The following is a 14,894-nucleotide window of genomic DNA, read 5'->3' as shown; positions in this document are numbered from 1 at the left end:
TATTTACACGACGTTTAGCGCTTAACGTCTCGACGATTCGGGTTAATTATTTTGAAGTTGAAAATATAATTTAATATTTGGGTGCATTCATCCAATGAAAGTTTATGTGTAAACTTGTTTACGGTCAACTTAACTGATTTTCCGCGTATGGTTAAAGCAACGGAAACTGCTATGTGTAACAGTCCATTTTTTTAAAAGACAATCTGAACATAAATATTTATAAAACTCTAAAATATGTTTTTTATTGTTGCAGGAAGCACGACCGATTTGACTCCCACGTTGATCGGAATACTGAACGATTTTTTAGACTCGCCCCAAAAAGAAGCGGAACCAAAACAAGAAACAATCAAACAACACGTCAATGAAGTGAAGAGAAAGATGGACACGATAGTCTTCAGTTCTCCCTCAAAAGACCCAAGATTAATAGCTGGTAGTATCAAACTGCCGGGATTATCTAGCGAAGAACCAGCTTCTATTAAAACGGCGACAGCGTCTCCAAGTCCAATAAAAAAATCACCACCGAAGATGAGCTACGTGAGCAGGTTAAAGAGTTTCGGTTTGAGAAAGAACAGTGTCAGTGAATCTAAAGATGAACTAAAAAATTCTAGTGATCCGGTGTCTCCTTTAGGCTCAGAATCTGGTGAAATTATCTCTAAACTCAACGATGAAGTCATCGCCAAAGCAGAGACAAATCGTAAGATTAATATAGACCCAGAGACTCCTAAACCATTGACCATATCAATACCTAAAAGACCTAATTTAGGAATTATGGGTAGATCATCTTATAGATCTAAACACTCGATCATTCCTTTGATGGGTGCCACTTCGAAGATTACTCAATCTAGCATGGATATCGAAACGACTACTGAAATATACGACAAACCGACCAACCCAGTTTCTAACCTCGCCAAGATCAACATCCCGATCAGAAGCAGTATCAGATTCGTATCTCCGAGTCAATCGAGTCTAATAAACAGAGTGACGAAAGACTGGTCTCCAAAACCATTATCAACATTCTCTCCAGATAGCAGTCCAATCAAACAACCCAAGACTCCAGAGAATGAACCGGCAGTTTATGACATACCTATCAGTTCAGCAGCCATTTATGATATTCCGAACGGAAGCAGAAAAGTATTGATTGAAGAAACTTCTTTACCATATATAGATCAGTCTAGCTCGATTGAAATTGAATCTAAAAGCACTCCAGTGATCACAGTGAACATTGAGAATGTCGAGTCTTCTATTCCATATGTCAACGGAGAGTTGAAGAATGAGGATAATAGATTGAATCTGCCTGGGCTGAATCAAGTCATTAGGCCATTATCGATGAGCTCAATCGCTTCTTCTACATCTACTTCCAGTAGCGGTAATCAAAATAAAGGCGCAAATTCTGCGTATTTGGCTTCAATTGAAAGCTTGGATGATCATAGCGACATGGATGCTTATGGACAGAACGCTAAATTGACTCAGATAAACGGATCATCTCTAACAATGGACTCGACTGATGGAGGTGAGTTTATTTATACTTCTGAAGTTCAAAAGCATCGGTCTGGTGCCGTTAATTTTTGTGGATCGTGACGCAATGGTATAAATCAAATGTTTTTGGTATTTTTAGGCAACGGAAGCAGCAAAACGATCGAATCAAGTCAGCTAACGCCACCGAGACCAATGACACCACCAAGACCGAGATATTGCGACCCGAGTCTATCTTTGCTACAGAGGGTCTGTACAGAAATTGTGGACACCGAAAACGTGTACGTTGAAGATTTGCGGCAGGTGGTAGAGGTGAGTTTTGCTTCATAATTTCTAGACATAAACTCTGGCTTTAAAGTAAATATTTCTGTATCTAAGAAGGGCTTATGATATTTTTATTTAAACGGAAATAGTAACAGACTCCCGCTTAGTCTCGGGCGCAGGATGTTTGCATCGTTTATGCTCTTTTAGAATAACAAATACCGACGTAGATATTTAATTTTTTGAGAAAATAAATGGCGCTGATGGATGATATTGTACAGAGCACTATAATGATGTTTGACTTAAATATAAGAATCGTTCCAAGGTCGTAATATAGTCATTAGGTCGTTCACTTACTTTTATGATGAAGATGATTTTTTTACAAAAATAAGTGTGAAATGTTATTACATGATCTTCCGGCATTTGAGTACAGTGGCGTCCGGTCTGTGAAGAACAAAAAAGTAATTAAAAAAGTAACTCGTATTTATCTTTTAAGGATTAGAAACTTTTTTGTGCTTGTAAAAGTGAATGTGTTTTTTTCTCGAGACCACATTTACGAGTCTGAAGAGGACCACAATGTGATTTAATTGCGGTTAACTGCTAAAATAAATCAAAATTTTCGTCGCTGTCATTGTCAATGATTCATGATGGTTATGATTTTTGCGACAAAAAACTTTCAAGGCACATTTTAAAAATGGTCATTTATTTTCAGATAAAATGCATTTAAAAGTGTATCTAAATTAAATTATCCATTTTTTCTTCTTCATAATATGTGTTTTTATTTTTTTCTTAATGCACACTTTATTATAATGGATTTATTTATATTTATGATTTAAAATATAAAATGCTTTCACTTTAAGTTTATATTATAGAAGTAGCCCATAATTTACATACAATTTCAATAATGATTTTTATTTATAATTTAAATACAAACAAATTACTTTCACTAGCGAAAAAATTGTATTAAATTTCCTTAATTTTGTATATTATATTGTTATTTAAAACACAACTTTTAGTATAAAAAACTGCCTATAAAATCGTATTTTTTTTATTAGGTTTTCAAATATTAGCTCACACATTTAAGCGTTTATAAAAATTTAGTTACTTTTTTTGTAAATGTATTTTTAAATATATATTTTAGGACACTTACACAGTTAAACATCGCGAATTAATTATTTTAAACTTGATTTTTGTATACTCTTGTGTATTTGTATAAAAAATAAACAGTTTAAAATAGCACGTTAATTTAAATTAACTTATTTTTTGTATTCTTTAGGGACTATTTACAATGAAAAAAGCATATTTTTACTTTGATTTACATCTACAAAAAAAAGAAGCGCAGTGAAAAGTAGCCCAAACGTTCATTAAATTAGCATAAAAATTATTTGTTATTAATGTAATCAAATAACACGTTAGTCATTTTCCTTTATGATTTCATAAACATGCATATAAAATGTAGCGCAGTTAAAAGTAGCCCATAATTTGCACTAATTTTATTAGAATATAATTTATTTTAATTTTTGAGACACAATTCATATAAAATTTGCCTTTAAATATTGTATTTTTTATTTGGGGTTACAAATATTTAATACTTTTATTCGAGATCTTATAAAAATATTCGCAGATAAAATCGCATTTATTTTATTTAGAATTCTAAATATACAATAAATTTATTTGACAGTTTATAGAAATATGCGCAGTTAAAAGTAGCCTACAGTTTACATTAAATTGTAATTAAAATTATTTGCGAATAATATCAGAATATATTTAATTTACATTTTTGAGACAATTTAAAATTCATATAAAATTTGTCTTTAAATATCGTATTTTTTTGTTTAAAATTCTAAATATAAAATACTTCTATTTGACAGTTTATATAAATATGCGCAGTTAAAAGTAGCCTACAATTTACATTAAATTATTTACGAATAATGTTATCAGAATATATTTAATTTTAATTTTTGAGACACAGTTTAAAATATACATTTTTTCCTTAAAAATCGTATTTTTTATTTTCGAATCAAAATATTATATACAGTCAGTTCTCGAGTTACGACGGGGTTCCGTTCCATCTACTTAGTCGTAACTCGAAAAGGTTGTAAGTCGAAAATCATACAAAAAATAATTAAAAACAATGCATATATGCGAAATACAAAAACCACTTTTATTGCTGACTTCACGTTGTTAACTAAATACTTTTTAGCAAATATCTACATAAATAATTTATTTATAAGAATTGATCTAGAGTATTTTTATCATCTGTGCTACTGATATCCATTGTTAATTCTTGAGATTTTTCAGCGAGTGCAGTGATAGTGCTTGTTTTTCTTAAAAACAACGTCCAGGTTTGTTTGTACAGTTTGTTGTTTCTTTTCTCTATAAATTTCATAATAACACGCAAGTGCTTGCTGAATAAGGCCGTGTACCCTCGAAGATCTATCGATGTCTTTGTCCATATTTTAAAATTTTTGAATAGCATTATTGATTTGGCTAAAAGCTGCAGCCATGTCTTTGAACACAAATTTTTTTGATGGTTCTTCGAGTTCATTAATTCTTTTAGCTCCATTACATTTTTTACTGCAACTCGTTGTTCCTCAATTTCAATCAAATCTTGGTTTGCGAGTTCAACATCATTTTCCAAAAGATGAATTACATCTTTATTATCAACTTCCAGACTAAGTTGTTGAGCACATTTTACAATAATATTTGCTATCTCATCTATTTCCCCTTCTTTATTAAAATACATAGTGTCATTATATCTTTTTAAGAGTTTGTTCCGTATGCCGTTCATACAATTCGTCGTTACTTTGGACCATCCTTTTGAGATATTGTTTATTGCATGAAAGATGTTGTAATTTTTCCAAAATTCTCTCAATGTCTGATGTTTGTCTGTTCCTACAATTGCTTGGGCAAAAGTGATTCTTAAATAATGGGCTTTGAAGTAAGCAATACCCCCTTGATCCATCGGCTGTAGAATGCTGGTGGTGTTTGGAGGTAAATAAACCACTTTTATATTTGGATGTGATTCCTCTAAGTGTGGAGGATGGCCTGGAGCATTGTCAAGAATCAATAAAATTTTAAAGGCTATGTCGTTTTCATGACAGTTCTTCTTTACTTCTGGAATGAAACAGTTATCAAACCAGTCTTGAAATTATGTATATGACATAAAAAAAAAATTTTTACAACTTTTTTTTTCGTCGTAACTCCGAATGGTCGTAAGTCGAGGTGGTCGTAACTCGAGAACTGCCTGTACTTTTATTTTTCAGTTTAGAACAATATGCGCAGTTAAAAGTTGCCCATGATTTATATTACATTTCTATAGTACTTAATATCAGAATATAATTTATTATCATTTTAATTTGCCATAATTTTAAGGATAAAAATATCTCCATAAAAATAATTTTATTTGTAATTTATGATATACATTAGAAAAGAATATTCACCTGAATAAATAAATAGTAGGCTATTAATTATTTTATTATACATTTCCATATTTATTTATTAATAAAATTATCATTTTTTGAGAAAATGATATAAAAAATCACAAAAACGTAGCCTATTATTTCTATTTTATAAATTAAAAATATATATTAATATTTTATTTACATTAAAAAAAGCTAAATAACCCCATAACTTCATTATTGGTACATTTTATTACATTGGAAATTTCAGTAATACATATAATATTTTTATATCATTAAAATATCATTAACATTAAAAGTATTGACTTATAAATTGCTAATAAACAATGCGTTATCGCAATTCTAATATTTATTTATTGTGAAAGTATTTTAGATAAAAGTGTAAAAGGCTTATTTAATGATAGATTGTTACTCAAATATATACGTAATTTTATTTTAAGATCAATTGAATCATATAAATTACTTACTTGGACTACTTTATTTTTATTTAAGTCAGGGGTGTACAACCTTTGAAAAAATATATAAAAATATCACATACTACTCATGATAGGGTTAAAGTTGTCGTTTCATAACGATAGACAATCGCTTCGATTTGACACAATTCCATGATTTACTAACCCATTGCTTCCGAGCCATTCGTTATCGTTTCGGTCAAGATGTCGTTTTACGTAAGTCGAGAATTACGTACCGCACAACAAACAGCGTGTACTTAGGTTCTCTTATCGTTTCCTCCCCATACAGTTCCCTATAATTTTCCAGCGCGTCGATTGTTGCTCAACGTTTTCATAGTCATAGTGACATCCGAACACTTCCTTCTGCAGCTTTCTCCTCTCGAGATCAATCTCTCGTCTGTCAATTTTTCGCAACGATCGTTGCCAAGTGCGCGAAAAATATCGCAATAATTGTACAAGTGTATTTATATTTATATAATATTCTTATTTGCTTCGACTATTATCGCAGACTGAATGTCTGCCATGGTAATTAATGCTTACTAACGTCATACTTGTTTAACGTGTCGATTTAAAATTCATTAAAATGTATGTATATAAATAATTTAGGCGTTCTCAGTTGCCCCCGAGCGAAGCTGGATGACAATCAATGCAAAATTAATCAATTATTAATTATATATCCGGGCACATAAGTAATTTAATATGGCAATTTTAAATGCGCCACTAGTTGCTTTTAATGATTTTATATAATTATATTATTTGTAGTGGGTGTCAAAAAATACGCCTTCATACTGATTAATAGTCAATTTATAATACGGAAGACGTCTTCAATGTTATATATATATTATAATTAGAATGACATTAATTAATAAAGTATTTAAATTAAGTGATACATTAAAATATTGTCATACTCAAATCAATCGATGTTTATCTGAAACAACTTTGATTTTTTATATAAACAAAAACGTCTACTCCCATACAGTTTTTATTACGTGGTCATTGATCATAATTCATGACTTAAAATATGAGTCTTTATCTATACATATTTTTAGTTAATATCAAAATGAGTTCTTTAAATAATCGTTGACATTCAGACAAAAAAATATAAAATTATTTTGCTACCCGATAAAATCTTACGATTTATTCGTGAGCAGTTCTCTCGACACAATCAGTCGATTCTTCATACATCATTTAGCATCCATACATATGTATGTGCATATAATATATGCAGTATATATGCGGATGTCGAAAGTCATGCTGTTGCACATGTGCAACATGTGCAGAGACGAGACTTTATTTTCGGCCTATTCAATATTATGCTCGGTGCCGTTGACTCTTTTCGTATGGTAATCCTGATGAATGAATGAACGAATGCTTTTTTAAAAGCTCGTTTGATTTTTTATGCCGCTTTATGACTTTGTTCGCACGTCGCGTCGTTTGTACACGTGTTGTATGCGTACATTAAAATATTACCTGTTTATCGTTGACGACTTCTGCATACAAATATCGCGCGAGATTTAATGTCTTTATTTGATGATGCCGAAAGCATGGCGGCTTATTAGCATAGCGTCAGTAAATTTATACTTTCACGGTCTGGACTTTGTCTCTCTGCTTTTATCATATCAAAAATATTATTCAAATTCAGTTCATTAACCGTTGCAATGCCGCGCGAGGCTTTTGTCGCTCGATGCGGTCACGACTAAGGAGCGAAATGTTCGAATCGATAATGAACGAAACGATAAAAAAATATATTATCGATTAGATCGATAATGGTCGATAACGATAAATGAAATTTATCGTTTAATATAAATAATATCGTTTATTATTACTATAAATATTGTTTAATTTTGAACAACCTCAAAAATTAACAATAAGTTTTGTAACTTTCGTTTATAATAAAAAAAAATTTTGTTAACAAAATTATATTAAATTATTATTATCTGAAATTACCAGTTATAAATTAAAATGACCAAAACATTAAATAATAAAAATATTACTTTATATTTAAAGCCAAAAAATCACAAATATTAAAATTTCAAAAAATTCACCTTGTTTTAATCACTTTTTAAGATGCATTGCTGCATTCACAGCAAGATAAGTCTTCAGTTTCTGTATCTGCCTCTGATTCTGTGTAATTTGCACTGATAGTCTCTGAAGGAGCAATGCTGACAACATCATCTTTTGAGTCTGAATCTGGAGCATACACAATTCTTTGTAACTTTTTTTTAAGTTTCCGGTAACTGTCTTTGAGGTTTTCTTGGAGTCACATTTACAGTGTTGCGGGAGTCCTTACTTGCTGCACTGGATGCAGAACCAGCACGACTTCTTGGAGTTAAAAATGATGGTCCACTCTCTTCATCATCCCTCTCTCCGACAGGTAATTCTTCAACAATAAGAATTACAATGTTGTATTTAGTGATACGGACTTTAATATGATTCAGTTATATGTAGAGGATCTTCTCAACATTTGACGGGTCGCACATTTAGACTGGCATATGACTAAAACCAAGTGTAGCTGTACCGACCGAAAGCCGAGTGTAGTGTCTCTTTCTAGCATTCACTCGTATCTTTTTAGCGCGTCTTGGAGAAATGGAATTAAAAAAGATTAAATTTAGAATAAATCAATACAATATCATTAAAAAAAGGTTAGGTTGTTTGGTTTGACAGTAAAAGTCGGCGCGAGCGGCAGCGAGGCGCCTCCAAGACGCGCTAGAAAGATACGAGTGAATGCTAGAAAGAGACACTACACTCGGCTTTCGGTCGGTATTCGCACGCATACAGCTACACTTGGTTTTAGTTATATGCCAGTCTATATGTGCTGACGGGTCAAACCTTATACTCTGAGATGTTTCAAAGTTTCCTCTAGCAGAAAAAACCAGTTTCACTTTTCTGGCCATTTTCTGGCTTCAGCCGCCAACAACGGGAAGATCCCGTTGTAGTCTTTCCACCAGGTCAATACATCAATTTTATAAGATGAAGGTCCGGGATAAATCTTGAAGGAGTCCCACTACTTTTCCACTGCCGATTTTGTCCGATTTAGAGTCTCATGCTGAGCTTTTTCAGCCACCAACTGATCCATGTAATCCATGTCGTCGAGGGCAGGAGTTGATGCCAGTCCGATATGCTGCCTTGTTGGAGTTTCCTGTTCAACCTCTCGAGACGATGGATGTGAGTCAAGAAATCTTCTTAGAGTGGACTCTTACTTGTTGAACTGAGTAAGAGGTAATCCCTTATAATACGGGTAAAGTTGATTAGCCAAACATAGGTTTCGGCAAAACACGTTCCATTTGTCTCTGAAATTCAGTGATGAATTCTTTCGTGAGTTGTTGTGTCAGCAGCGAGCATTTTTCCAAGATAAGAAAAATGGGAATATTTTTTAGTGAATCATCAGCAAAAAGTCCCTCACTCACATCTTAAACTTTTTCTAGTACCAGGACAAGTTTGGCCATAAACGTGAAGTCAAAGGGCGCATAATTTCGCGCGCCATTACTTAACATTGTTTTATTTTGTACTCTCCCGCCAAATATTGCTTAAACAAACGATAATATAGTTCATTATCGATCATTTTCGTTAGAGATCGATAATCGAAAAATTCATTATCGTTCATTATCGATATCGAACGATAACCGATAATGAAAAATTATCGTTGTCGTTATCGAAAATTATCGTTCATTATCGATCATTATCGTTACTCAATCGATACGAAACGGAGACTTCAATCCTTAGTATGTTCGCGATAAAGACATATGTACATAATGACCTATGTCTCGAAAACACCACCAGTGCTATAAAACGTTTTTCTGCTAAACTCAAACAGCACGTCAACATCGAGGCAACAAACTCCTCAATGTGGACAATTGAGCCCTTCGAACTGGTCTAGTTATCATTACTAGAACTCATTTACTATCAATGATCGTACAGTGTAGAACAGAAAGCTTTTGGACGTCAATATGTAAATATAGTGTTTAAAACATATTTTTTTAAATATAGAATAAAATTAATTGTCGGTCATAAAGACCAGTTTTAATGTTTAAAAAAATCAGCGCGCAGAATAAAAATGCTCGTATAGTCATTGTCGCTTTCTCGCATCAATCCATTTGTCAAAATCACCAAGGCCAGATTGCTTCTGTAATTCGATAGTTTGACACTTCCAGTACCGGTACATCCAGTTTCGATTTTAGAACGATAAGAAGCTATAATTTATAATAGAAGATCGCCTATATGTCCATCATAATTATATACTTATACACTAGATCAATTTAACAGAATTAAGCGAATGCTAATCTGGCAAAAGAAAAAATGTTAAGCTTTCTATTTTTTAAACGAGTCATTTTTTATACAGTACATGTGATTATGTCCAAATATGTTCAGTGTGATACTTTCCCTGTCGTAAATATATACTGATATTTACACATGCTGTACACACGAGGAGTTAATCTATTGCCATATTATACAGTGGTAATAAAAAATGTAACCTGAATTGTACCTGTGGCTTATGTGGACATAAAAAATAGAAATCATATTTCATATTATTCTCAAATAATATTTTGACTCTTCTTTGACCTTGTTGATCGACCATTTTTTGCTTCATCTGGTATCTGAGCAGCTCATTTGGAAGAATGAACAGTTTTTGTACACATTATTCAATCAATGAGTGCATTATCTATATTGCTCATTACCGTTATTTGGAAGTTGAAGAAGAAGAAACAGGAGAGTGCATCTGGTGTCCATTTTACATGTTAATCTAGTGTGACGGAGTATTTATAAGTGTGCAACGGTGGTTTCCAACTTGGGCATAGTCGGTGCAGTGACGGGTCGTTGAACGACAAGTCCTTCTTGCGTCAACGACCCGGTCTGGTCTGGTATAGTCTTTGAAGAGCCGATGATATTGGATTTGGCATTGGATTACTATCGATTGATATTAGGAGCGATCGCGTCGAAGAACTGTAAGGTCCATAAAAAAAGTGACTCATACGCACCAGAACCGGTTCTGGCGCCAGCGAGCAACACAGAATATCGGGTGTTGAGATTTTGTGTTTTTCCGATTCATATTTCATATATTTGGTTCGAGTTCATGTTCAATATTTGTAGATGGGTTTGTTTTTTAAAAGTGGATCATATTTTCATTGTCATTTTATTGATTTTTTATTTTTTCAAGTACAATGTTATTTTTAAATCAAAACAGTTTGGAATTGGCCGTCAAATCTGTGCAATATCAATATATATACACATGTGTATTGCGTCATTTAGCCTCAAAGTGGTATCAAAGATCAAGTTGAACTCTTAGGATTCGCCTCAGTTGATTCGGTGTAACTCTGCTTGCTGCTAATTGAACTATTCATTATTCCAAATCGGAAGCAAAGTGGTAGTTTTGGATGAAGTATCTAACCCTTTAGCGCGCAAATTAATTATTTTGGAATTAAGGGTTAAAAAAATATTTTTTAAAACTCTTATTATATATAAAAAGTGATTTTGATAAAAAATATTTTTTTTTGGAAATTTGGAAATTTCTGTCGGTGTATATATCGACCATTGACCACTTAGGGTCATATTTAATAAATGATCAAATAATGGCACAAAAATATAATTTATTGTTTGAAATATATTACATATAAACATATAAAGAAATAATAATAAAAAATAATGTTTTATTTTGATTTTTGATTTTATCGTTTTTTGGCCGATAGCGACAACTTAATTTCATATGGTCGATATATCAACCAAAGAGCTTCCTCGACGATATATTTTGATGCTAAGGATGATTTTATTATGGATAGGTATTGAATTTTAGACCGTAATGTTGTCGGTCGATATATCGACCGATTTCGGACTTTGCGCGCTAAAGAGCTCAAGGGAATGATTCAGTACATATGTTCCCTTAAGGAAATGGAGGAAATTCAACATACCTCCCAAACCTCGATTATTTTACCAATGTCGACGATTAGGGGAGGAAACAGACTCTTTATTATTGTCTAATACAGCGGACCCCACTCCAACCTTAACCATTTTAAGTCGTTCTTAAGACTTAATATACGGCTCAATAATCTCATAGGCACTACAATTTAATACATATTTAAATAAATGGTCTTGCGAATTTATAGAGATAAATATTTTATTAGGATATAGAATAAAAAAATCATGAAATGAATAAAAATAGTAGTAAAAAGAATAAAAAATCCTACAAATATTCGTCATATAATATGTTTTCTGCAAATAATTTTTACTTAAATAGTTGTGTGAAGTCGTTTCTGTAAAATCAGAACCATGTAAGTAAGTTTCATTCTGAGGTCCGCACTTTGAGTTCATATATAACAATAACACCGGGATATTCAATACCGGTATTACCGAGGGGAAAACAGTCAATACCGGTATTATCGGTACTGCCATTATTATTACTTTTTTTATAAATTAGTATAAAAAAAACGAAAAATAATGTCTATTCGTTCAAAGTCGAACTGAATGCTTTATTGCTAAGTTTATGATGTAATATATATTTAAGTACATGCTTACGAAATTTGCGAAAAAATCCAAGGATTCAAGAGTCAGAACATGTTCTTTGAAGATATTGAATAAAGACGTGTCTTATTTACATGTTTATTTATTTAGCTATATAGCTAATTGCTTGCAGTCTAAAGAAATTTAATCAAAACATACATATACATATATCTTCTGTGACTTTTTCAAAATAGTACGTATTAAACGTCCATTTTCATAGATAACGCATAAAGTTAGTAAGGAACGAAATAATATATTTTTTTATTGCTGAATAAATTATTTTTAGCGCAGGTTTTAAATGCTATTATATTTACGTTTTCTCTCTACGTTTCGACAGAAAGATTTCCCAGCATCATCAGAAGATTAATTTTGGTACATAAATAATCATGGAGCAGTTTATTGATGTGAACGTTTTTTATTAACCGTGTCTTTTAATAATAAAAACATTTTTTGAAACGCGTAGCATAATACAAATTATGTACGATGATAAAAATCAATTTTGTGATGATGCTGAAATAATTCTGTCGAAACTTGTAAATATAAAATTATTATGTTTACTTATATATGTAAAATAATATAGATTATTTTATTTTATTTAGATATTGTCGATCAATATATTATAAAATACTGTCTACTTTGATAAAATTCTATTGTGGGAATTTTATACAGCGAGTTTAGTATTACAAAATAGAGCATCAAAATAAAAAAAATGTTGATTCTGCAGTGATGGATTTTTTGTCTGCAAATCCAGAATTGGCAAAAAAAGTGAAAGCAATCTTTAGAAACTGCAAAAATAAGACAATTTAGAGCAAACATATTTTGCTTACTAGAAATGTTTTTTTGTGTTCATCTCAAAGCAGCGATGGTATATTTTTTGCATCGTAAAACAATTCAGGTTATTTTTTACAGTTGCTCTATGGTTAACGCTCATAAATAAAGTCTGACTTTTAAAGACTTCCCCCTGAATATAACAAATTCTTACATTTCTCCAGAATTCGGATATTAAAACGGAGAAGCGTCGTTCTAGTCAGAATACTGATACATAAATTTCCGCCATATTCCACAGTTTAACTTGACAGATTTAGAACCCAGTCAGCAGCGCAGCGGTCTCGGGTTTATTTTCGATATGGTAAAAGTCCGCGGAGACTTTCACGGTTATTATGTCTCAGTTAAATCTCCGACAAAGCCATGTGTCCCGGTATTTTTAGTCGGAACTGGTCCGGTGTGTTCAATCATGTTGTACTACTACTACTACTGTTGCTCTCTCGGTACAAACTCGGTGCCGTCGACCTGGAAGGCGCCTCTCGTTTAAATATTTCACTCCATTGTGCCTTATAAATGGCTCAGTCACGGCCAATCTGTATCCATAACTCACTACTAAATCACATCTAAATATGTGTAAAGCGAGAGGTGGGATCCGATGGAAAACTGAATGAATCGGAATTATTGAAAAGATAATAATAGAATTATTTTTAAAACAAGTTTATAATATATAGGCATATTTTTTTAATCTAAATATATATTATAAATCTGACCAACGTGGCTTGTAAAGTAATTGTATTAAAATATATATTTGCTACAGCTCTTCATAATTATCACCGAAACATCCTTGTGTCTGGCATGTTAGATAAGAATGTGACGTTCTAGACGCGACGGTCAAGAATAAGGGAAGTAATCGGGACTCACTAGCTGAAAATTGCAAAGCATCAACAGTTTCTCAACACCACACTCAGCAACTTCAAAAAGTGCTTCCAAATGCAATGAATTATATCTCAACCCTCCCATAAAAGGCACGAGGATACAAATACTCTAACAATATCTATTTCTTCGCTTCATATTCCAAATAATGAAGCCATATTTGAAGACGCTACAAACCATCATATCATACAAATCGCTAATTTATCGTTAAAGTGACACGCGCTCCGCATAACAAAGTCGAGCAAATTTTGGCGACGTGCATACTAAAGCTCCATCTTTGCTTAACGTCGCCGTTGCCGTCGCAATGGGAACGCTCATTACCGAGCGTTCCCACTGCGACGACGTCGACACGATTTTATTGCTTTTGACGTGAATTTTTGACTTCTGAGAAGTGATAATTGTTTTTGCGCCCTCTTATTGACCAAAATTCGGTTTGAATATAATTTAACCAATACTTTCATATCAGGAGTCCATAGTAATATCGGTAAGAATAGAAATCATATTTTTAAAACAGTGTAATATCAAAGTGCAGACCAACTATGGAGCAATATGTGAGATGCGTCGTCTGTCTGTATTTCTTCCGCTTTTTTTCCTCCGAGAGATGGGTTGGTTTAGTTCGTATTTTGGAATAGACTTAACGAATTTCTGGTTTAGAATCAGGGACGTTATTTCAGATTTTTCCAGGGGAGAGGGTGGGGGGAGTAAAAGTTGGCCATTTAGTGATCGTTTTTTCAATTATTTCGATTTCATTAAAAAATTATAAGAAAACTATAACTAGTATTAGAACTTTCATTAGGTTAGGTTTGGGTTTGAACAGCAAATGAACGTTTCACAAAAATCAAATTGCGTTTCATAGACATTTTAAAGCAGCATAGCGCCTTTCAGTTAAATTATATTTTCGCTGGCAGAAATATATATATATCAACTGGTGAGAATGTATTATATTTGGAATTTTCATACAAACTAGTTTAAAAATATATGTATTAGGCTAATAGAATTAGTAACGTGAAAGTTATTTATATTGAACTTTTATCTGTATTTGAACAAGATATTCCTGTAAAATTGTCATGCGATACATATTTCTCATCCTAGATAT

At 32.3% G+C, this 14,894-nt stretch overlaps 1 protein-coding gene across 1 annotated transcript in view; it reads left to right on the top strand.

Moving 5' to 3' along the window:
- The window catches only part of LOC148235476 (uncharacterized), a 66,653-nt gene that overhangs the window by 43,465 nt on the left and 8,294 nt on the right, over positions 1 to 14,894 (top strand). Inside the window, exons 2-3 of the mRNA XM_088187058.1 lie at positions 254 to 1,510; positions 1,616 to 1,785. Of these exons, the coding sequence (XP_088043184.1) occupies positions 254 to 1,510; positions 1,616 to 1,785 (1,427 nt within the window). The remainder of the gene's footprint in view (positions 1 to 253; positions 1,511 to 1,615; positions 1,786 to 14,894) is intronic.

Source organism: Plectrocnemia conspersa, unplaced genomic scaffold, assembly GCF_051122295.1.
Source record: "Plectrocnemia conspersa isolate PC_06_02 unplaced genomic scaffold, ASM5112229v1 ptg000005l, whole genome shotgun sequence".
NCBI lineage: Eukaryota > Metazoa > Arthropoda > Insecta > Trichoptera > Polycentropodidae > Plectrocnemia > Plectrocnemia conspersa.
This window is presented reverse-complemented; position numbering and strand designations above follow the sequence as displayed.